Below are 23,987 nucleotides of genomic sequence, written 5' to 3'. Positions count from 1 at the left end.
GTTTTGGCCAAATAAAATAAAAAAAACAAAATCACGTAATAGGAAATAAAAAAGATTGGCATAATTCGCCACAAATATGCTTATTTGCCAAATCCTATAACCCGTATTATAGCTTATCTTGGAATTGGGTTAGTTCTTGTTAACGCCTACAGATGGCTTTAGACTGCTGGCGCCATTTATAGGAACTAATTGGAACCTAGCTTGATCCTCCAATACGTCCTCCGGTTAACGCTACCCGATTAAATACAATAAAACGAAAGTACTTATTGAAAGCGAATCCTATGGAACAGAGCAATGATCGGTTAAAGAATCCATTAGAAATTGTAAATGTAGAATGCATTTCTGGTTAAAAATTCCTAATTACCTATAGAATAGTAATTCTTAAAAAAATATTTTCAAACCAATAAAAAAAAATCTATTTTTGAATTTCATGTAAAAGCAATGAATATGTATTTTTTTCATCTTCTGCAATCTTTTGGTATAAATACGACATCAAAAGTCTAAAACTAATTTATCAGAAAGCCTTTAAGATGATTGCTAAATTTGTAAATTCTCAAAGAGAATTACACAAATGTTCTAGAATTTCATTTCATTATTAACTTTCCAGAGGTCATCAGTATTTGAAATGATAGTGGCAACAGTTTTTTGTTGTGATCGGTTCGGTAATTTGTGATTTTTGATCCGAGGAACGTGTTGCAGCATAATCGCCGTGTTTTGTAATAAGATAGAATTCCAGAGAAAACTGGGTAGAGTTAACCGGAGGACGTATTGGAGGATCAAGCTAGGTTCCAATTAGTGCCTGTAGACGGCGCCAGCAGTCTACAGCCATCTATAGGCGCTAACAAGAACTATCCCAATTGCAGGATAAGCTATAATAGGGGTTATAAGATTTGGCAAATAAGCACATTTGTGGCGAATTATGCCAATCTTTTTCATTACCTATTACGCGATTTTGTTTTTTATTTTATTCCGCCAAAACTTGGAATCGTCAAACTGATTCGTTTCTTTTACTCTTTCTGAAACTTTACTCGTTTTTTTACGCTCTTTCAGAAATTCATCTGATAACTTTTTTATTTTAATTTGATTTTGATGTAAATAAATTCTTTATTATTATTAAAATGTATTTATTTATTAAGAATATTTTAAGTCATTTGTTAAAAATTATTATTTATTAAATAACTTATTGAAAATGTAAATGTATTTATTTATTATTTTTTTCATTTATTTTATTATTGTATAATTATTTTTCATTTGAAAGAAAACGTCTCCAACAGTCGATAATAATAGAAATATTTTCATGCGAAATTTGAATAAATAAATGCCTTTATGTTATTGCGATTCGAAATAACATTTGGCTGCAAGGACTCTCCATATAATATATATATAAATTTTTTACTAAATGCAAATTTTTTTTCTAATAAAGGAGAACGTGCGCGTGTGTATACAGAGAAGAATAAATATGTAGGAAAGGAGGGTAGGAAAGTGTAATGTTTGGTAGAGCAATTTTTTAATTTTTATTATTTAAAAACAGCAAAAAAGTTTGAAGTTTTTCTGCAATAACTTTCGAAAATGTTTCCAAATTAAAAAAAAAAGATTTTAATTCATCTTTAAAGTAAAAGTATATTTAGACATATATCTTTTTAATTATAAAATCTTATAATATTCTTTATTTTAACAAATTTTTAAATTTTGATTTTCAGCAATATTGTAAATGAAAGACAAATCATTTTCATTTTTCAATCAAAGCTGAACAATTTTTCTTTGTTAAAAAATATGAGATAAAATTATTCATACTTTTAATATAATAAAATTTATAGGCTGGCATGCTTTCAATAAATTGCATCTTTCGAGGCAGGTTGTTGGACTTAGAGCTTTCAAATTTGGCTGGCAATTAGCGATTTCTTAGATAGCAATATTAAGAAATCTTGTTTCAAAAATTAAATTAAAATTTTAATAAAAAATTAACAAAATTCCAGCATTTTCTTTATAACTTCGAAATATATCACTGACCATAAACATTTTAAATTTTAAAAAAATTAATTTTTCAGTTATCTTTTTTTTTAATTCCATTCAATATTTTTCTTTTTTGATCTTAGTATTTTTCAAAAATATTTTTCATTGGTTTAGTAAACTATACTTCTATATGAGCACATTGCAATGATATTCAATACAATTTTATGCGCATATTATTGTCATTTTAATTTTTTAAAGATAATATAAAACTAAACAATTAAAATCTACAATCTTGGCTTTCTATAATATTTTGGATGAAGATTCAAATCTACTTTATTATCTTCATTTCTATTATTTATTTTTTATTTATTTTATTTCATTTATTTTAGGTTAACATAAAATTAAAAATTAGGTATAACTGGATTATCATCTTTTTTTCTTTTCTTTTTTTTCCCTAATAAAATACAGTTGATTTTTTTTTATTTGACCAACTTTTTATGGCTTTTTTCTATCATTTAATAAAAAGCAATTTTAAAAATTAACAACAATTCTATTAGTTTTAATATATTTACTTCTTAGCTCAATCATTAAATAAGTCCTCTATCAACTGCAAGATAATTCTTTTCGAAGGTTATGTTAATTATTTATATATTATAGTTTGCTGAAACAGTAATTCACAGAAAAAAACTAAGAATTAAAGAGGAATTAAACTAAAATTAAGTATTAAAAAAATAATTCTCAAAAAAATTCTCATAAACAGTATTTTTTATAATAATTTACAATTATATGTAACTTGTTATTTTTTTGCAATTCATGCATTAATTTAACCAAATTAAATTTATTGCAAATACTTTAATTGACATAATTAAAGTAATACTAAATGAATGATGGACAGACCAGCTGGTCACCGAAAGCAGCTGGTACATCCCTAATTATTTCGATTTCGTTTCCAAAGTATACATCTAACAATAATCATCCTTATAATGTAAATGTGTTTTCAATGTGAAACAAAACCGTCTACTTATATCATTGGGGAACGCGGTGTTTATTTATTAAATAGTTAGCTAACATTAGAGCTCATGTTTCTTCTTCGGCTCTAGCCATATCATACATGGAATACCTGCTTAGTTATGCACCGACTCCTCTTAAAATCGAAAATTAATATTTATTGACTAATTCTCTATTTAGCATTTATTTTCAGCTGCCGGGTATGTGCTTATATTGTTATATTAATGTTGAATGTGTAACATGGACCATTAATTGTTCTATAAATTTCTATATATCTTTTCTAATCCACTACTATTCCTTGAATAATCTACATTTATTCTCTGAAAATGTAATGAACTTGTTTGTAGATTATTTGATGAAAATAAGCTGGAATGTATAAACCTCTTCAAACCCATAATGGGATTTATGATATTTGATTTTATCAAGTAAATTCTTCCAATCAGACTTCAAATCTTAAGAAATAAAAAATTCAATTAATTTGCATCAAAAACTATTGTTATGACTTTTTCAAACGCAATAGAAGGATATTGGAAAACCTATCAGGAAAAATGATAGAAAAAAACCATGAAGGAGCCCGAAGTGGAGCAGTTCTCTTAGTTTTCGGAAAGGGGACATCCTACAATGGCAAATTTTCAGGCCCTGTGTCTTAATTTTGTTCATTTAAATCCTATTACTCCTTCCAATGATTAATACATTAATCTTATCCGGTATCAATAACATCATGTAATTGATCTTGACCATTAGTTATCTGCTAGGAGAGAACAGATTAAGGAAAAAAATGTCTTACGGCAGATCATTTTTTGACGGCAGATCAAAAAGATCCTTATATTTTCTACAGACTACTTATATTCTCTTTTCAAATTTATCACAGAAATTATACAAAAAATAAATATTAAGGTGATTCGAACCTTTAATTCGAAATATCGTAGTATAATAATATTTTAGGTATCATTTTAATCTATCTTTATATTGTTCTTTTTCCTTAATTACAACAGCAATAAAGTAAATAAAAATGGTGTTTAATATCGACAATATCAAACACATTCTTGAGTATAAGACCAAGAATTAAGCAGGATCGGTCTTTAGTCGATTGCTTCCAGTTGGGCGACGTTCATAAGGTCTTTTTCATATTTCCTGCATACAGGGTTAATTTTTCTTCCGCCTTGTCATGGACCTTAACAAACATAAAAGAATCCTAGTAGTCTTTTTACGAAGGGTGTTGTATGTTCGCAACATAAAATTTACAGGTACTTTGTCTATTTAGTAGGGGAAAAAAGGGGGACACGAGAAGGGTATTGGGACCAGACATTTCCGTACGAGTTAAACGTCCAATAAATCATTATTAGCTCATTGAAAAAAGGGGCTAGGGAGTGATTAGTCTTTGCTAAAACGCATAAGCCTGCTGGCAAGAATGTTTAGTGAGAAAATGTATTGGTATTTTAACTAAATTTTGATATTTAAACATAAGGAAAAAGCTTCTGTCTGTTTGTACATGTGCTGACTTTACAAACCAGCCTTTTTGACAAATCAAATTTGGCAAATATTTAGTTTGGTGGGTAAAAATGTGCTTTTCAGAGTGATTAAAATTTTTTTAATTAATTAAAAATTAAGCGAAATATTGGTCTTTGTTCGGGATAACTTTTTAAAAGTTTACAGTAGAAAAATAGTTTTTATAGCATTATAAAATTAAAAAATATATATATATCCTTTTAATGATACCAAATTTGTTTATCATACAATTTTTCTTACAATATTTAATACATTTTTTGAAATATATTTTAAACGTATTTTGCAACAATATATATTTCACTGTTGAAAAAAAAAGCTCAAACCCGTTTTCAATGTTACTACTAATTTTGTATCAGCTTTTTTTTTTTTTTTTTTCTGTTTCCATCATTGTTACCAGTTTTTTGTCTATCATTGTTTCTATCTTTTTTCAGAATTTACAATTTAGAAGAATTCGGAAAGTTAAAACTCTTCAGCAACGGAAATTATTAACTTCTAGTCCACTTAACATGCTATTTACTTATGGATCTGTGGCGAAACTTTTCATGAGCAGAAAATAAAAATTTCAAGGCATTTCTTCTTTAAAAAATAATTAGCATTTTATGCATTGGATTCTGGTTCATTATATAAGTAGTGTTTTCTATAAAATTTGAATAAAGGATTTTTTAAATAAAAGCCTTTTAACTAGGAAATGTGAATTTATGAAATTATTATTCTGCACTGAATTTATTCAAAAACAAGATATTTGTTCTTAATTCGAATTCTCCTGTAATCCTGAAAGGTTATTTTTAAGAATTTTATTTTAACATTTCCGAGCTTTTCCGAAAAACAAAAATAAGTTTTTTTTTTAATTTTTTTAATTTTTAAAACTTTTTTCCATTATGGTAGATATGGATATTCTATCAACATTTTTATTTATTAATCACCATTTTAACAAGACGCATTTCAAATTTATATATTCATCTACGGATTCTCTTGACAGTTTCAGTTTCTTTAGCATTTGTAGAAAGAAAGTTTTCCAACTTAAAATTAATTACGATCATTAAATCATTAATTATAAAACATACTTACGATCATTAAATCATTAATTATAAAACATACTTACGATCATTAAATCATTAATTATAAAACATACTTACGATCATTAAATCATTAATTATAAAACAAACTTGCGATCATTAATTCAGCAAGGACGCTTAAATTGTTGGGCAGTTATATCGATTGGATCTGAAATCAGCTGGATTTCGGATTTATATAAAAAGTTCGCAAAAGGAAATAAAAACTAGAAAAATTGCTCCCTAATAATAAACGACAATAATGATCTATGAATTTTCAATTATTTTTTTATGTAAGTCCTAAAAATTATTTATTTCTGACAATGTTCTAGCATTTCAATTTTCTTTTTGTACCAAATAAAGAATTTTCATAAATCTTTGTTAAGTCACTGAAATAAATAGTATAGTGACCTATTTACTTATTACAAATAGTATACAAATTTTTGTCCATTTGTTGGCTAGCTTATGTGCATTCATGAATTAAAAATTAAAGTATATGTTTTAAAGTATATATAAATTTACGAGTATGTTTGGTTTATTAATCCGTGTGAAAAACACGCTTTAATCATTTTCTATTTAGCGTTAATTTCTATTTGTGATTTCAATTCTATTGCTGAGTTATATCTATAACAACATTTTATTTAATACTAGTCACTAAATAACTGGCTAGCCAACGTTAATGGCGGCTAAAATTTTCAATTAAATACTTTACTTAACTAGGTCTTAATAGCTTCTTAAGCAAATTATTTATAAGCTTCAAATTTTGATAGATAGTCTATAATAAATATTATATTAGAAGACTTCTATGATTCTATTCATTTTACTATGCATTTTCCTTATTTTCTGCCAACGCCACTAACTATCGTGGATGCACTTTGATATTTTTAGTCTTGTAACAATACAATCTAATTTCTAACCTAGAGTAAAACAAAAATTGGCATTTTTCTTCATATTAAAAATATTTTTAATGTAATTTTTTTTTTTTTTTTTTTTTTTTGCAGAATTAGATAATTACATTGCTTACTTTCCTCAGATCAGCTTTGCCAGTCATAATTTTTTTAAAGGACAGAATAATAATTCGCACAGTAAAACGAAAACTGAACATTTTTTTGCAAATTTAATTATAACTTTGGTGTTCATCAAGAATTCTTATGCTTTTGTATAATTATTCTTGATACGCTTAATATTTGCTCAGAATTCTTAAGATTTTTGCTGGAAAATGTGTCTAAAATATTTTTAGAAAATTGATTAAATATGAAAAAAATATTTATACTGCAAAAAATTACAATCATTGAAAAAAAATTTCTGAATATATAAAAATAACATTTATACTGTAATATTTTCTAAAGTTATCGAGGGGAAAAAATATCAAGAACTTGCTTAATTTTTAGTTAATTAAAATTCTAAATGAAATTTTAAAAAATTGCTCCGAAGTGCACATTTTATCCGTCCAACGTAGCAAGTGCGTACTAAGTTTGGTAGCTATATGTCTTACGGTTTGATTAATAGAGCGTCAACACCCAGATATACAGACGCGCAAACACATATTCATCTTTATTATTAGTAGAGATAGCTCTACTAATAATACGCTTTATTATTAGTAGATAATGCATTTCATGTTTGTAAAGATGAAGTTTTGTTATGGAATTTTTATTCACCCTCTCAAGTGACACAGTTCAAAATTGCACTACACGTTTGTATTCTCTATGACTATACATAATTTTGCTAGAAATTAACTTGTCAATTTACTTAATTTTTAATTTCACATGAGTAGTGTCATCCGGTACTGAATATGAGAAAAAAAACAATTTATTTTTAAATTACATAATGCATATAATCTGCACTAATTATAAAGATAAATTTGTGAGTGTTTGTATTGGTACTGTACAGGGAAAATCGTTTGATCTATAACAACCAAATTTTGCACATATATTCAGTGCGGAAATTTGAAATTTCGGTGGGATTTTTTGAATTTTCAGTTAATTAAAATTTGTGAAATTTTGGTGTTTTTGCAATAATTTCTGAAAATATTATAGCAGAAAAACAATTTGCACAGCATCTTAAAATTCAAAACATTATCTTTTTAATGATGAAAATTTTTTTGCCATATAATTTATTTTTTATTTTTTAAAAGTTTTCAAGTTTATTTTACAGCATTGTATTTTATTACTGAAGAGAAACTGAAACCATTTACATTGTTGCTCCTAATACCTCATCTTAGCCTTTTCCCACTGATATGACCAAGATATGAAGGTTTGGTTTATTTTCCCATGTTGAGTTGACTTAAATATGAGGCATGCTTTTAATAATTTTTCTATGTATATTTTGTTATATTATATAAAAAAAAGTTCGCCCTTTTGTGACCAAAACTGAGTGAATTATGACAATTTGAATGTCACTGTTTTATAATAAAAAACGCGGAACTCCATTGACTGCCTCGAAGATACAAAATCAGTGCCCTGAGTTTCCCCAAGATTGATCAATCTAAAATAATTACATTTTTGATTGTCCTAAAATAAGGATATTCAAGGCTTTATAACTCGGTCAGATTTGCCGCAAAGTTGGAAACGTTAGATGGTCAAGATTATTTTACTGAATAGGATTCCTAGGTCTGAAGGATCGTATAAAATTTAGACTTCATAATCGTTTACAGAAGTACTTTTTTAATTGAAATAAAATAAAATATTACGTCATTTAAATCTTTTAGAAAGCAAAATTAAAAATAAAATTTTATGACGAGGCCAAAGAAAATATTATTGAATTATGTTTTTATTTAATTCATAAAATATGTAAATATTCTGTAATACAAATTAGATATTAATTCTGAACTCATACATTTTTTAAAGACGTGTTTGGTTTTTAAAAAATGTATTTATTGAAGTTTTATCAATTCCGGCTTCAATTTCAAGTTTACATTTTACGGGAGCTCATAGAAAATTAGAGAAAGGCATCGAAGAACGAACAGAATAAGGAAAGGCTTCTATAATAGTATCGGTGATATGTTTATAAAAATTTGAAGCTTAAAAACATTTTGCTTGAGAATCTATTAAGAGAGCAAGTTACATAAAATATTTAATTGAAAAGCAAATGTTAATTCTAGGCAAACCAGCTAGTTGCCAAAGGGGAATAGTAACAATAATTTAAAAATTAAAAAAATCAATTAATTTTTTTAAAATCTGCTTTTAATTTACTAATTAGAATATCTTTTCAAAAATCTTTTTTTACAAAAGTTATTTTATATAACTGGTAAAAATTGTTTGGAAATAAGTATTATAGAAAATAGTTTCTGATTGGGCCTCGCGTTTTCTAAGACCAACCCTGTAACAAAGGTACTAGAAAGTATTATTATAAAATATTCTTTAAAATATTTTCAATATTTAATTAAAATATGAAAAGAAATTACACAGAAATAAAATTGATATCACTGAATAATTAATATTTTGAATTTTAAAATGGCATAAGAATGACTTCTATGCAACAATACGCACCGAAGTTATTGAGACGAAGGGTTAAAACGTCAATAAATTTTTAAAGAAAAAAACCTATTTGCAATTTTAAAAACTTTTCTTAGTGAACATTTATTATTCAAATTACGAACCAACTTTCGGTCGAACGGTCTAGCCTTCAGAAATCTCGAATATGTTTTTGCCTTATAAATGTTCTAACTTAATTCAGAGACAACATCCAATCTATAAATTTAATCATGTTAAAATTTTTGTAAATAATGCAACATCCTTTTCAGAAAAATTAGACATATCAACCGAATGAAAAATTGAGCCCAATAAAAAAAAATAATGAAAGAATAAATAAAAATCGATATTTTAACTTGAATTTATTTTTGCAAACGATTGCCTTTATTTGAGAAGCTACTTTTAAGCGATTTCTTTCTTTGATGAATACAATACCAAACAAGAAAGAGGAAAATATAAAACTCATGTTATTAAAATTTTTTGGTTAAAAATCTTGATCATTAAGCAGATTAATAAAAATAATAAAAATTTTGCTATATGCTGCCTTCCAAATAGCTCTTCTCGGTCCTTTTTAATGAATATTAAATCAAAAGAATAACGTTAGAGTAAGATGCTGATACCCGTTCGTAATTTCAGTCTTACCGAAGAATAATATAATTATTAATGTGTTTATCTATATGTTAACATGAGTTACAAGACAGACTGGCGAACCAAAGCTTAACATTTAGCAAACGTGATTTAGAGGATAAAAATCACATTTTTATCCTCTAATCACTTTTAGGCAATTTATCAAAATTTACAACTATAATTTTAATTAATCTCTCTCTCTCTATATATATATATTTATACATACTATATATTGAAATAAAACTCATTCGACATGGTTGTATAAAAAATGGTTTTGTCCATTATTGCTATCAAAACATTAACTATATTAAAATGCAGCTCAAAACAGCGAACTCAAAAACTGACTAAAATACATCGATAAAAAAGTATTAAATAAGAAATAAATCGTAATAATAATTCCAATATTCTTTATCAAGTGTTTGTAATATTTATATGCTACAAGGGAAAAATAGATTCAGTTTAATCAACTTTACTTAAAAATCATCCGTTCAAAATGGATATTCACATACCAATGCGAATGTCAAATACTTTGTTATATCATTTGCGTAAACAAATAACTATCTGTTTAATTATTCCTTAATTTGTCTTTTTTTTTAATTCAATAAAAATTTATTCATTTGCCTTTATAAAATGAAGGCATTTGTTTGAAGGAAATTAGATCATGAGTTTACTGAATTTTCCCATCTCCAGGCATGGGTTAAAGTGTAATTATCAAGTTTCGCGTGGGAAAAATGTTGATTATCCCATAAAAAAAGAATCATTATCCATCAATCACTCACATTATAAGAATGAGAAATATGCATTCCCTACAGCTTTTCTAACTTTTTACCAAGTTTTCTCTAAAAGCTAATTAAATTCCGTTAATCCTACAATTTTAGCACATATGATACTAGATAAGAGCGCATCTGCTTACCACCACCCGGTGGTTTTGTTGCCGTAAGCAAATTGTGGTAGCTTTTCAAAAGCAGCAGAGATAGATAAGTAGATGGAAGTGGAAAAATCAATTACAGAACTGTCATAAGTATCTATTTTTCTTTCTTTATGCTCATAAAAGCATCGGTTACTGCGCTATCTAAGAAATACTTTTCTGCAAATAAGCTTTCTTTGAGAAACTACATTTAAGCAATTTTATTTTGATGATTAAAATGCGAAAGAAAAAAGAGAAAAATATCTAAATAATGTTTATTAAAATTAATTGATAAAAAAAAACCCTTCACTTTTAAATAGAATAGTAGATGAATAAAAATTTTACAAGATGCTGCATTCGGTGGATATCAAATCAAAGAATAACATTAGGTCAAAATACAGATATGCAATTGTAATTTCAATCTTACTGAAGAAATATATAGTTGTTCATATATTTATCTATACTTTGACATGAATTATAAGACAGACTGCCGACTCCAGAAACTGAAAATCTATCAAACATGCTTTAAAAGATGAAAGCGTGCGCTTTGATGCAATGCATCAAAATTTCCAGTTATAATTTTAACTAAACAAAATGTTGATGTTTTCCTCTTATAATTCCCAAATATATTATTGTACAAAAATGATACTAATACCATTTTCCAAACTTAATATCAAAATCCTTTTATTGATATCAATTTCATTATCATACAATTGTCTTTTTAATATAAATAAACTAAAAAAATATTTTAGAATGTATTTCTACAATAATTTTTATTATTGTAATAAAATTCATTTCATTGCCAAGACTATCAAAATTTAACTAATCAAGTAAAGCTGAATATATTCTTTTGTCATTAATTTAAACTTGTTTTTTCTGTCACTCAACATTACGCGTTTGTTTGTATGCAATAAAGTGATTACAAAAAAAAAAAAAAGTATGACAGCAATAATAGTATTTGACAACAATAATCTTTGAAAAAAAAAATGGAATATTATGTTTGCAGTAGTAGCTGAAAAATCTACAAATGAGGTAAACAATTCCTTATGACATCTTGAAACAACACAATTTCTCGTACCCTTCAAGATATTTTATTTGTTCAATAAAAATGCTTAGGTAAATTAACACAGCCATATTCGAAATTTTGTTAAAATACCATTTTATCATTCAGATTTAGTATTTAAAACTTCAAAAAATACATGTGGAAATTCTGAAATTTTCTTCTGAAGCATTAACCAAGGTTTCTTTTATTCGCAAAATAATTATTTTTCTTCAAAAGTAAAATTTTCTTTTAGTGCGAGTTGATTAGTGATGGCATTCAGGTATCTAATTTTAAGGATAAATATCCACAATGGTTATTTATTTTTCAATTAATTGTATTCATATAAAAAAACTGTATGCTCTTATATGCTAATGTTATAAAGAGGCAGAAAAAGTATAAAGATAAAAGAGAGAAAGGGAGGGAAGCATATCATTTTTTTTTATTTCATAAAATTTTTAAAAAATTAATAAAAAAACAAAGAATAACACATCATACATTTAACATACTTAATTTAAATTCTTTTTAGTTACAATGAATAATAATGAGGTAGACGATTTTTTAAAAAGTAATTTTAACTAAATAAAAAAGAAAGATTTTTTTTTTTTTTTAAATGATATTGGAAACAAAAGTGAAAGATACTGTTTACAGTTTTTTTCCTTCCAATTTTCAGGCTGTGGTTTAAGCATTAATAAGAATCATGTTTTAGAGGTAGAATTTGAATTTTGAGAGGAGTTGCACTGATTATCAGCTTTGATACAATATCTTGAGAATATATTATATCATATATTCCAATTGTAAATGATTGTGCTTTCTCTTTGTTCATTAAGTTTATTTTTTTTCCTGTCAAGTTCTCTTTATCTCTTTAGAAGTCCCCAATTATATGATACATATCCAAGTTCAACTGCTCTTTCATATGCTAAAAGATTTCTTTTTTCTTCTTTTGTGAATACAATGGCCCAGGAAGTTCTTTCAGTTGCATTTAAAATGTACAAAACTACTTTGATTTTTAAAATACTGGTTTCATACAAACTCCTTCATCAAAACACTGATCAGAACATATTTTGTGATCCTTCTGATATTATTCATTCTCTGTCCATCCTTTTTTCTGTAATGAATAAAATTTGTCTTCAGTTGATTGCCATCTATTTTCTTTTATTGATCCAATTGATATATGTAAGTTAAACCACTCAGACAGTTTTAACCTACTTGTGTCAGTAATTTAAAATTTTTACTGAAGGTGAATTGAATCAATACTAAATTATTTTTGGAAATTAGCCTTTCTTTATGTTTTAGTAATGGGGACAATGGAAGTTGATTTAAAGTCTCCGACTAAAGTCATATTCTCCAAATTATTAAATTCCTATTGAACAAATGAATTTGCAGATAATTTGATTCAGAGATTATGATTATTTTTATTATTGATTCTAAATTGTAAATAATTTTTTTCAATTTAACATAAACAGTGTTAAAATTCATTATTCCATCGTAATTATTCATTACTTTAAAACAAAAAAAATTATTTTCCCATTTTATTTTCCTAAAACATTTTTTTTTCTTTCTATATCCTCATAGAAATTGTCTTTTTTAATAATTTAGTCAAAACCTTAATTCTAAAAGATAAAGTAGGTATATAAACTATATAAGTTTTAAAGGTTTTAAGGATTTTTATCATCCTTTATAATTTTTTTTTACACAATATCTCAGAACTATTCATTACTTGGTATTTATCCACTCATTTGAATAAGTTAAAACAATATTAGTATAGCATTTTTTAAGGTGGAGTAAATGTTTATTTTGTTAATGGTTTGGTTAACTAATATACATTTGTATATTACAATAATGAATGCTTGTGAAGCAAATCATTTTTATTTCATGAATTATTATTGAAAATCAAAATGAGAAGAAATTAAGCTTCAAAAAACTAAGAAAAAGAAAAATTTCTTGAGAAAATATAAGTGTTGAATAAAATATGACTTAAATATTATGCAAAAATTAACAAATGATATTTTACAATTTAATTGAAAATTCTATTGACTAATTTAGAATACACTAATATTTTTATATTAAATTAAAAAATAATTTTTATTTTTTGAAATTAAAAATTACATTCTAAATTTTCTTTAAAAGTTTTAACTTCTGTGCATTATTATAAAAGTAGAAAATTCAACATTTAGAACAAATTTATCCAAGATATTAGAATTTTTAATACAAATTTTCTTTTAAAATATTATTACACCAATCGTATAATTAGAAATAATTGATTCTATTACCTTTTCAAATTTAGTTTGGCTACTTTCAATCAAAATTCTGATTTTTAACATTAAAAGAAGAATTAAATTGCTGTATGCATAAATAAATGTATTAAGCATTTATGAAAAAAATTAATAAATTAGAATAAGAAATATATGTATTGAAAAAGTACTTTTTAAAATCATGTAATATTAATCAGCTTATGCATATAATTTTTAATTCAATATAAATCTTATTTTAACAAAACAAAAATTAGTTTTTATTAAATAGAAAATATTGAATATTTTGATGATTCCTTTGAGGATTTTTGGTTATCATACTTTCGTAAAGGAGAATAAGCCATATTTTATCAAAAACTTAACTAAAATAATATATATATATCTTTACAAGTATGAATTATTCAATTTGAAAACAAATTTTAAAGAGTTCATCATGCACATTATCAACATTAAAAAAAAGAAAAAAAGAATGGACAAAACTGCAAGAAAGAGATTACAGATTTTTATTATTGCAATTTTTAGACCACAAAATATAAATGCTTTATTGCTACTATAAATACTAACAAATAACAAAATCAAAGCATGCCTGCAGTTATAAAAAATGTTTTAAATGTTCTATAACACTAATTTATTACTGAATTAGGTAAAAAAATATATATAATTTTTTAAAAGCATCATTTAAAATTTTTTTAGCTAATTTTTAAAAAAAAACATTTAGCTTTGTACAACAACAAACAAACAAAATATGGGCATTAAAATTAATAGTATAAAAAACTAAAATACTTTCCAATGAATACAGCCAAATTGCAAGAAATAAAATGAAAACTACATCGAATTTGTATTCCGAATAAAGCATCATTTTTAGCTTCCATTAAGAATTTAAATGAAACTTGTAAGTTCATTCCATTACTTTGTGAAATCTTTAAATTTCATTTAACAAACCAATAGAAGATAGAATTTAATTATGAGTTAACATATTAGTTTCTTGCCATTTAATTAATTATAAATAAAAGGCGCCTGTAGAAAATTCAGCTTTCCCAAGTTCCCAGCCACAGTCAACATTAATTTCTAGTCAAAAATTAGATTCATAAAACTTAATTATGAGCAAAAATAAATATAATATAACACGGTATTATTCTTTTATTAAAAAAGATCGTGCATAAATAAGGTCTGCCTTCATCATAGATCCAACCGACATTCGTCCACACTCCACCCTATACATTCCAAAAATGCGCTTCATTCTTGGCGGGTAAATAAATTTTCAAATTTTGGCGAAAAAAGCTTTTCCGAAAGCAACCATACATCGATTCCCCCATTTCCATCACTAGCGGAATGAAATCCGTCCTCCAGTGCTGCTTCCCCCCACTGCTCCCCCCTTTCAACTTCAAATGGGGGGTTCAAGCGTCCTCCGGTTAACGAGTCTCGAGAAAACTTGCAAAGAACATGTCTCTTATTCGTTCCATATCGAGAAGTATGAGTCCAGTTGCTATGATTCAGACTCCTATTTCATCTATGGTTGATAAAGTCTTCTATCACCACAAAGTAAATTAGTGTTTTATTCCTACTAAATATTCTTTATTATGTAATGTAAAAATTGTAAAATATGCTTGTTAATATGTTTAATAATTTCAGTTCACGTAAATTCAACCATTAATTCTATTATATGTAGCTAACTTGCTATTAATTTGAGATTTATTTTTTTTTTTTAACTGCGTAGTTTTCTTTGCAAGGGAGAAATTTGTAATTTTAAGTAGAAAAGTAGTAACAGTAATTTTTGCCGAAAATGAAACCTTATTGCAAGAAGAAGATATGCAGCATTACATATTGATATGGTTATACTCGTCTTACTAACATTAAAAAAAATGCATCCATAAATTTTTTGTAGTTATGACGAAATCATCAAAATCTGTTAATCATTATTTACTTGTGAAATGTATTAATTAGTATGTTAACATTGATCTTAGTTCAGTGAAATAGAAAAAATGTTGTTGCACTTTCACATTTTTTTTTTTTTTTCATAAAAGATACTTTTTTATACTTAATACAAATTATTTTTTAACTTAATATAGCAGCTTTTGGAACAGCTACAGTAGTTGGAAAGGAGATCCAAAATGTCATTAGTTATCCTTATGTTAATGGCAGTGCAGATGTTGTCCTAGCAGAACTTCTATTTTTAATAGTGGATTTATACATTTGCTGTACTAGCTTGCATGTGTTTTATTTGCTTTATAACCTGGCGATGTCTGAAATTGAAATCTTTTTACATGAATTATTTTTAAATTAAAAACAAGCTTCATATAAAATGTTATAAAATGCAAAATACTTTGTCTATTATTATCTGCTCTTAATTGAAATGAGAATATAAATTAAAGCAGATGATTTTTAAAAACCACCAATTGCTAATATTCTCCATAATTATTATTTTTTTATATTCAAATCTTATTTACAAATGCTGAAGTGTAAGAAAGATTATCTTCATCTAACTTCAGCTTAGTTTATTGCATAGTCAAATCACTGCTTCAAGTGTATAAAAGATAAAAGTCTTGTTAATTTCTAATTAATTGGTTATTTGTTTTGCTTTGATATGTTGGTAATATTCTTTTTCATTTCTTTTATAATAAGTGTACAAAATGTGGTTGAATTTGGACTAATTGTTTAAGAGAATGCATGAAACATACATATATAGTCACATTGGCATTGTTTTATGTTAATATAAGGAATGCACTATTGTTAATCTTAATATAAATAAAATTATTTAACTATTCTTTATCTATATTTATACATGTAACTAATCTATATTTATTATAAATGTTCATGTGTCTCTTTGGTGAGAAATAGTTTTACTGCTAATAAGATAAAACAAAAATAAATTTCTTAGCTAGTTGAAGAAAATTTCAGGCTTAATTTTCTAATTATTTGAAACAAGAAGAAAATACTTTATTGCTTTATTAGCAAAATCCTTTTAGTAAGAAATGGTTTAGTTTTCTTATTTCTGAAAGAATTAATACACACTAATTAAGGATGAAGATATGAATTATTAAAATTGATGTATATGTGGTAGAAAATGATGCTAAAGAAGAAATAATGTATTTAAATTATAAATGTATTGGTATTGGAAAATGTGTCATAACATATGCATTGATTTTTTGGGGGCAACTTTATAATTAAGTAGCTTAAAGTAAATTTGGTAATTTCATTATTGTCTTTTTTAAATTGTGATAGTTTGCCTATTAATTAAAATATTACTTCTAGGTTGTAGATCATTATGAGAATCCTCGTAATGTTGGTTCACTTGATAAGAATGATAAAACTGTAGGAACTGGTCTTGTTGGAGCTCCAGCATGTGGTGATGTAATGAAATTACAGGTAATCCCTTCTCACTCTTCCCTTTTTTTACAATGAAATTTGGTCTTTTCAAAAATATTAGATTGGAATATATTGGTAATGTCAATTTTACACAGGTCTCTTGAATTTTCTAATATAAATATTGTCTTTAATTTTAAAGCAGAACTAAAATCTCAAAAAAAAAAAAAATGTTTTGGAATTATTTTTATTAGTTATTCTGTGCTTAGTGCCTTCAAATTAATAATTTTTTAATACTTTTTATTTATTACTGTGTGTTATATTTAAAAAAAATAAAAATAAGAATTTTCTCATTTTTTTAAACACTTTAAATATGTTAGTTGGGAATTTTACTGTTGACTGTGAAATTTTATTGCAGAAATATAGTATTAAAAGTATTGTCTCCTGTTTGTGATAATTACTTATTTAATATAATAAATTAGTAATATTTTATTTATTTAAATTGTGAAATAGTGAAAATAAGTATTTACTACCTTTTCCATTTTAAAATTTTTATGTTGTACGCATTTTTTAGACCCAGTTTTCCTTTATTTGAATTTTTAGGTAAGTCAAAAATGGTACTGATAGAAATTGTTATTATGCTGTATTGCTATTTTTTGTATTCTTATATTTAAAAAAACTACAATTTTTTGGCCATTAATGTATAAATTTTTAAACATCTGTATAGAATTACCTAATTATATACCAGTGGAAGTTTATTTTAATTTTCAAATAGTTCATGGTAGATGTTATTGGGAAAAGCTGATAAATATATGCCTGCTAAAAAATTATTGATATAATAAGGTTGTTCAAATTATTTTTCATGTTAGACATGATAGGAAGGTTTTGCAATTCTTACTTATAATTGTAAAGATATGAACGATAGGGTTAACAATTGTTTTTATAAATTACCATATAAAACTGTTATTTGATTAAATTAAGAATATTTGCCATATTTAAGATTAGTAAGCTTTTGATGAAGCTGTTGTAAAAATTTTATTGTGAGAAGATTATAAAAATATCTGTTATATATTTATCCCAAGATTTCATCAACTGAACTTGAAAGGGGAAGCAAAGTATATTATAAAATTAAAATGAATATATTAGATTTCTTCCTGTTTTACAGTTGTTTTTTTAATATTAAATATGTTTTGTCCATACATGAAAATTTGCATTGGAAGTGAAATAAATTTTATTTTGAATATATGTAATACAATGTTCAGTGTATAATTGAAACATCTTTTAAAGTAATCGGCTCTCATTTGAATCCAGAAATCAATTTATTTAAAGTTTTGATATATAATAGGATGACAAATTAATTTTTCTTAAAATGTAATTAAAATTATCGAATCCATGAAACACAGAATGGTAGGTTTATTAATGAAGTATTCAAGATGAAAAAAGACAGTTTGCATCACATTGAAGTCTTTCATCAGTTCAAGACATCTTCCTCATTTGGCAAGTTGTGTGTAATTACTAGAATGTAAGTATAAATGAGGTTCTGAACTGAGATATTGGCAGTAAGGAAAATCAGATTATTATTCTTTTATTTACATTTCACAAAATTATTAATTATTAAAATTATAGCTATTAAATTCTGGGATATAGATAGAAAAAAAGAATTTATTTTAAAGTCTCAGGTAAAGTGAATGTATTACACCTATTAATTTGTAATGGTTATTAATAATTGAGATTTATCATCAAGGTAAACAAAAAGGTTAGAAGTAGAGGTTAACAAAATATTCTTTTGTAATTGCTTATTTTTAAATTTCTTTAATATTTAATATGCCACTATCATTGCAGATAAAAGTTGATGAACAAGGAAAAATTGTTGATGCTAAATTCAAAACTTTTGGTTGTGGTGCTGCTATAGCTTCAAGTTCCCTTGCAACTGAATGGGTAAAAGGAAAATCTGTAAGTGAACTTGTACTGTTTGTTTTGAATTTAAAAAAAAATTAAAATTATTCTATTGTATAATTTATTTTAGTTCTGTTGTATAGTTTTTAATGACCAGTTAGTTCATCAAGTATATTGGCTGTATTTAATTTGTAATTTTATTTAAATCTCTTTGTCACATTTCATGTCTATGATTCTATCTATAAACTATTTTTAAACTTCAAATTGTCATAGACATTAAAGTCATGCTTTGATCGTTTATGCATGTTTTGTTCATTGTATAAATAAAGCTTTCTAAAAAATAAAAAATAAAAAAAAAACCATTTTATGACATTATAGCACTATAAACATAATTATCTGGTTCATGTATCTTGTAATTTTTGTGGTCCTGTAACTTCAGTTTTTATTTATCACATAAAATATTGCTCAGATATTTAAACATAATCTTTCTTCTTTAGTTTACAGAATGAGAAAAAACTTATATGAGTGAATATTTGATAAAATACTAGAAATAGATTGATTATCTGTGCAATCAATCCATTTACTGTTTACTGCTAAAAATTAGGCAAAGGAAAATATTTTTAAAAAATTGTTAAAATTTGGAAATTTAGCATGATTGTATCTTTAAAAAGAACAGGAAATAAATTTTAACATCATGTGAAGATAATTTTTGTGTATTATATTTTCAAAAGTTGTGATGAAAAAAATATCAAATTTTGTTTAATATCTGATGAAAAAATTTAAAAAAAAAAAAAAATTGTTCCAAGGAGTACATTTTTATCCGATAAAATATGAATGTACTGAATTTGGTAGCTTCTAGGAGAAATGGTTTAGACTGCAGTGTGTGAACACACACAAACTTGCATTCATTTTTATTAGTAATATAGGTGTCAAGGATATTTTTGTGTTATATTTTAAGATTTTTTATAGAAATATCTAAACTTTATATCTTAATTTATTCAATGTTAATTGTTTAATTTATATTGAAATGATTATTGGAATTTAATGATTAAGATCACCAAAATACAGTCAAAATGAAATAGGATCTCTGCTATATCATGTGAGTATGTATTATGTATTTTCAGATGAATATAATTCACCCTAAATTTTTTATTTATCAAACCTTTTCCACATTTCAGTTGGTTAAAATTTGTTTAACTGTTTCAGTTTTGTGTCTTAACAATCTTAAATGTAATTTCAAAGGCCATTTTTGTAATTGGAACACAAGTTTATATTTTTAGAGTTTGATAAACATCTATTTAAAATTGAAAATCTGCAATTTCATATTAATGAGAGTAATGTCTATTATTAATATAATTTATTTCAGGTTGATGATGCTTTGAAGATAAAAAATTCTGACATTGCCAAAGAACTCTGCTTGCCACCTGTGAAACTTCATTGTTCAAGTAAGTTTTAATTGAAATTATTTCATTTTTCCTGTACATACTTTATAATTAGATTGAGTTTTTTTTTTTTTTTTTTTGTATATTTTCAAGATTATTGTTTCAAGTGTAATTAAGATTCATGTTGTTTTTACCATATGATTAAGTTGATATTATTAAGAACATTATATAGGGCCTCTATTTACATACTGTTTTCTAACCTCTGTGTATATATAATTAATTAAACCAGATTTCAAACATTTTGTCTTTTTATTTGTTATTTTTCTTATTTTGTTAGTTACTTTGTTAATTCTAATGCTTGAATTTCAGTCTAAACTGTATAGTAAATATTTTCATCTTGTAATATAATACAACAGAAGACACGTTTTATTTATAAAATTCTTGGCACTTGGAAACAAAAGCTCTTCTTTCTCCCTAATATTTTCATTTGCATCTTAGAAAGAAATTTAAGTAAAATTTAATTCTTTGTATGTTTTTATCTAGTTTATTATTATGTTAGGGGCATATAAAGAAGAATATAAAATAATCTATTTTATACTTTGTTAAGCTGCATTCAAAAACTTATATAACACTTTTTCAACAGCTTTAATTGCACTATCTGAGAATTTTGTATTTTTTTATATTTTTTTTTAACTCTCTCTCTCTCATTACTCTTTTTAAAGAATTGCTAAAAATGAATAATTTATTAGTATTAATCATTTTTTTGATTATTTTACCCTATCATGTTTGATGATATGAGCAATCTTTGGGGGAAATGATTATTAATGGCAGGAAAATAAAACAATTCAAAATTCATATTATATTGAAGTTTCTCACATATAAAAGTACTTCATCCAAGATTCAAAGAGTAGAATTTGCATCCATCTAGATTCAGTGACTGTATCTAGTGGATGCCTGGTGTATCTAATGTATCTAGTTTAACCTGGTGGCCTTTTTTTTTCTTTTTTTTTTTTTCTTCTTCTGTTCATGTCTTATATGCATGTGTGTGCACTAATAGACTATAAACTACTAGTTCAGATGTCTCATCATTTGAAGTCATTCAAAATTACTACATCCTTCCCACACTAGCCAAAAACAGGATGCTTCAAAATAGAATGTGTATATAACATTGTAAAAAGCTATCTGCCGTGTTTCTCAAAATAAGAAATATCTAAAATGGTAAATAATATTTGGCATATTACAACTAATTTTACTCTATTTTATTTCAGCTACTCAAAAATGAAAAATGAATATAACTTGCATTAAAAAAAATATGATTTTTGGCATTAAGAACAACTTATATAGTAACTTTAGTGTGTGTAATCAAATTTGCTTTAACTTTGAATATCATAAATGTTGTCAGTTCATTAAAAAAAAAAAAACTATTGCTTGGTTAAAAGTTGTTTAAAAATAAATGTTAAAAAAAAGTCATAAACCTAAAAATAAAAACTAACATTATAAATTAATAATTTTAAAATTACTGCTTCCCCCCCTTATCTGTTCTGGCCATATTTTTCATTTATGCTTTTTTTTTTGTCAATCTTTTTCTGTTTCTTTTAGAAGACTATGATGAAAAATTAGAAGTAGACAAATTATACTTTCAGTTATATAAAAAACATTTGGATTTTCCAAAATGTCTTATTTGTAGAATTCTAAAAAAATATACACTTCTTTTGTGCTTATCAGGTAAACAGAACACTCCAGCAGAGCTGTTTAATTTTAAAAAATGATTGTATAAAATAATATTTAATGATGTTTTTTATTTTGATGCAAAATAAATTGATCTTAAGGAACTTTTTAATTTGCTTAACTGCATTTCTCAATTTTCAGTGATCTTTAAAAAATAATAATTATTACATTTATTAATGATGCAAATTCAAACTTTTTGTTACACCCCCACACTTTTTTTTTTGTCAGAATAAAGAGTTTTATTTTTTCTGAACTTAGGCTGTCAGTATTACCAGTTTAAACATTTCATGGGAATCCTTTTTTTTTTTTTTTTCTGCCTTTTTTGTGATATAGATTACTATAAATTTTCTTTTAAGTATGTTTGTTTCTTATATCTACTTTTTTCTGTTATTATTGGTTGCTGAAATTGTTAAATACAATTTTTGGAATAATAATGTTACAATGTTAAATCTTATTTCAAGAATTTTATTTGCCAGAGGAAAACATAATGTTCATTTTAAGTATTTATTAAACTGTAAATGGTTTTGCTTTTAGTTGTATAATAATAGTAGGTAATATGAAGGGGAAGGGAAAAGTAAAATAAGAAACATATTGTAAAATTTTAAAATCAGACTTTTATTTCCTATGTTAACCCTGTTTCAATTCATTTTTATTGCACAGTATATTATAGAAATGCATATTTTATTGCAGAAAGTGCTCTGAAATTTCTGTTCAAAGTTATTGCTATAAAATATATAACAAATATTGCTGAAATTTAGTGAGAAAAATACAAAAAATATCCCTGGAGATAATTGATAAATTCTTCTTTAAGAATTGGTTTTCATTTTGCTCCAATTTATTCTCTCCTTTTTTCCCAGTTATATGAAATTCACAGAATTCACTCACAGTTATTAAATGATTTTTGCAAAATTTGCATTAAGAAATTTTGTGAAGAGATAAGATTTTAACTTGAGATAATAGTTGTCATTATTTTTTTTATCTTCATTTTATGTACTTGTTTTTGATGTCTTATTTTTAATTACTTTATTTCTTTCTTTTTTTGACTTAGAGTATGATTAGAAAAATATTCTTATATGTACTGTAATGACAACTTCAATTGTTTTTTGTAATAGAACATTATAAATTAGCATTTTATGGCAATAAGAACTTGTAAGCTAACATATAGGATAATTCTTTTATGGAATGGATTCATGATTTCTGAATATTTATCCTTTTTAGATTAAATTTAAAAATAAATTTCTCAAAAAAAAATGTATTTTTAAATTTCTTAAATTTTCTTTTAATGTGATTAAAAAGTGATTTAACTATGCTCAAAATTAATTAATAAAACAATATTCAATAGTTTGCTTCATTAAAATGTTTAATGTATTTACTCTCCTCCCATAGTGCTTGCTGAAGATGCTATTAAAGCTGCATTGAAGGACTATAAGATAAAACAGTCTGACAAGAGTTCCTAAACAATGATTTTGCTGTTTCCATTGAAAGCATAGACTACATTGAGCTTGTAAATTTTTTGTATTATAGTTCAGTTGTTTTATATTTTTAATTCTCATCTATGTAAGAAACTTTGGCAATTTATGGTAAATAAAAATATATCCTATATGATGCATTTACTCTTTATTATATTGGTTTATTTTCTAACACTTCATATTTAAATAAATACATTTTATTTGTAAACATTTTGTTTTCCTCCCTACTTTGCAGTCAAGCAATATATATTATTATTTGCCTTTATGCAACAAAATATTTACTCTCTGTCAGTATAACATGTCTTATTTTTTAAAATTTTCTTTTTTATTTGTTGCGCAAATTAACAAATATACATTTGAAATGAATAAACAGAATTAAGATCAAATTTAGT

The 23,987-nt window shown here is 25.1% G+C and overlaps 1 protein-coding gene across 1 annotated transcript; it reads left to right on the top strand.

Moving 5' to 3' along the window:
- Nucleotides 1-595: 595 nt before the first annotated feature.
- Nucleotides 596-23,728, top strand: LOC129975108 (iron-sulfur cluster assembly enzyme ISCU-like). The gene is made up of 6 exons (XM_056088042.1): nucleotides 596-744; nucleotides 15,251-15,359; nucleotides 17,070-17,183; nucleotides 18,963-19,073; nucleotides 20,383-20,461; nucleotides 23,513-23,728. Exons 2-6 carry the CDS (start codon nucleotides 15,261-15,263, stop codon nucleotides 23,581-23,583), a joined length of 474 nt encoding a protein of 157 aa, XP_055944017.1. The 5' UTR covers nucleotides 596-744; nucleotides 15,251-15,260; the 3' UTR covers nucleotides 23,584-23,728.
- Nucleotides 23,729-23,987: the final 259 nt, after the last annotated feature.

This window comes from Argiope bruennichi, chromosome 7 (genome assembly GCF_947563725.1).
Source record: "Argiope bruennichi chromosome 7, qqArgBrue1.1, whole genome shotgun sequence".
Lineage (NCBI taxonomy): Eukaryota > Metazoa > Arthropoda > Arachnida > Araneae > Araneidae > Argiope > Argiope bruennichi.
This window is presented reverse-complemented; position numbering and strand designations above follow the sequence as displayed.

Bases quoted from the DNA above. Each gene is read 5' to 3' on its own strand.
- LOC129975108 (XM_056088042.1), top strand. From the start codon at position 15,261: ATGTCTCTTATTCGTTCCATATCGAGAAGTATGAGTCCAGTTGCTATG. The intron at 17,184-18,962 runs GTAATCCCTTCT...CTATCATTGCAG, and splicing joins GTGATGTAATGAAATTACAG to ATAAAAGTTGATGAACAAGG. The intron at 20,462-23,512 runs GTAAGTTTTAAT...CTCCTCCCATAG, and splicing joins TGTGAAACTTCATTGTTCAA to TGCTTGCTGAAGATGCTATT.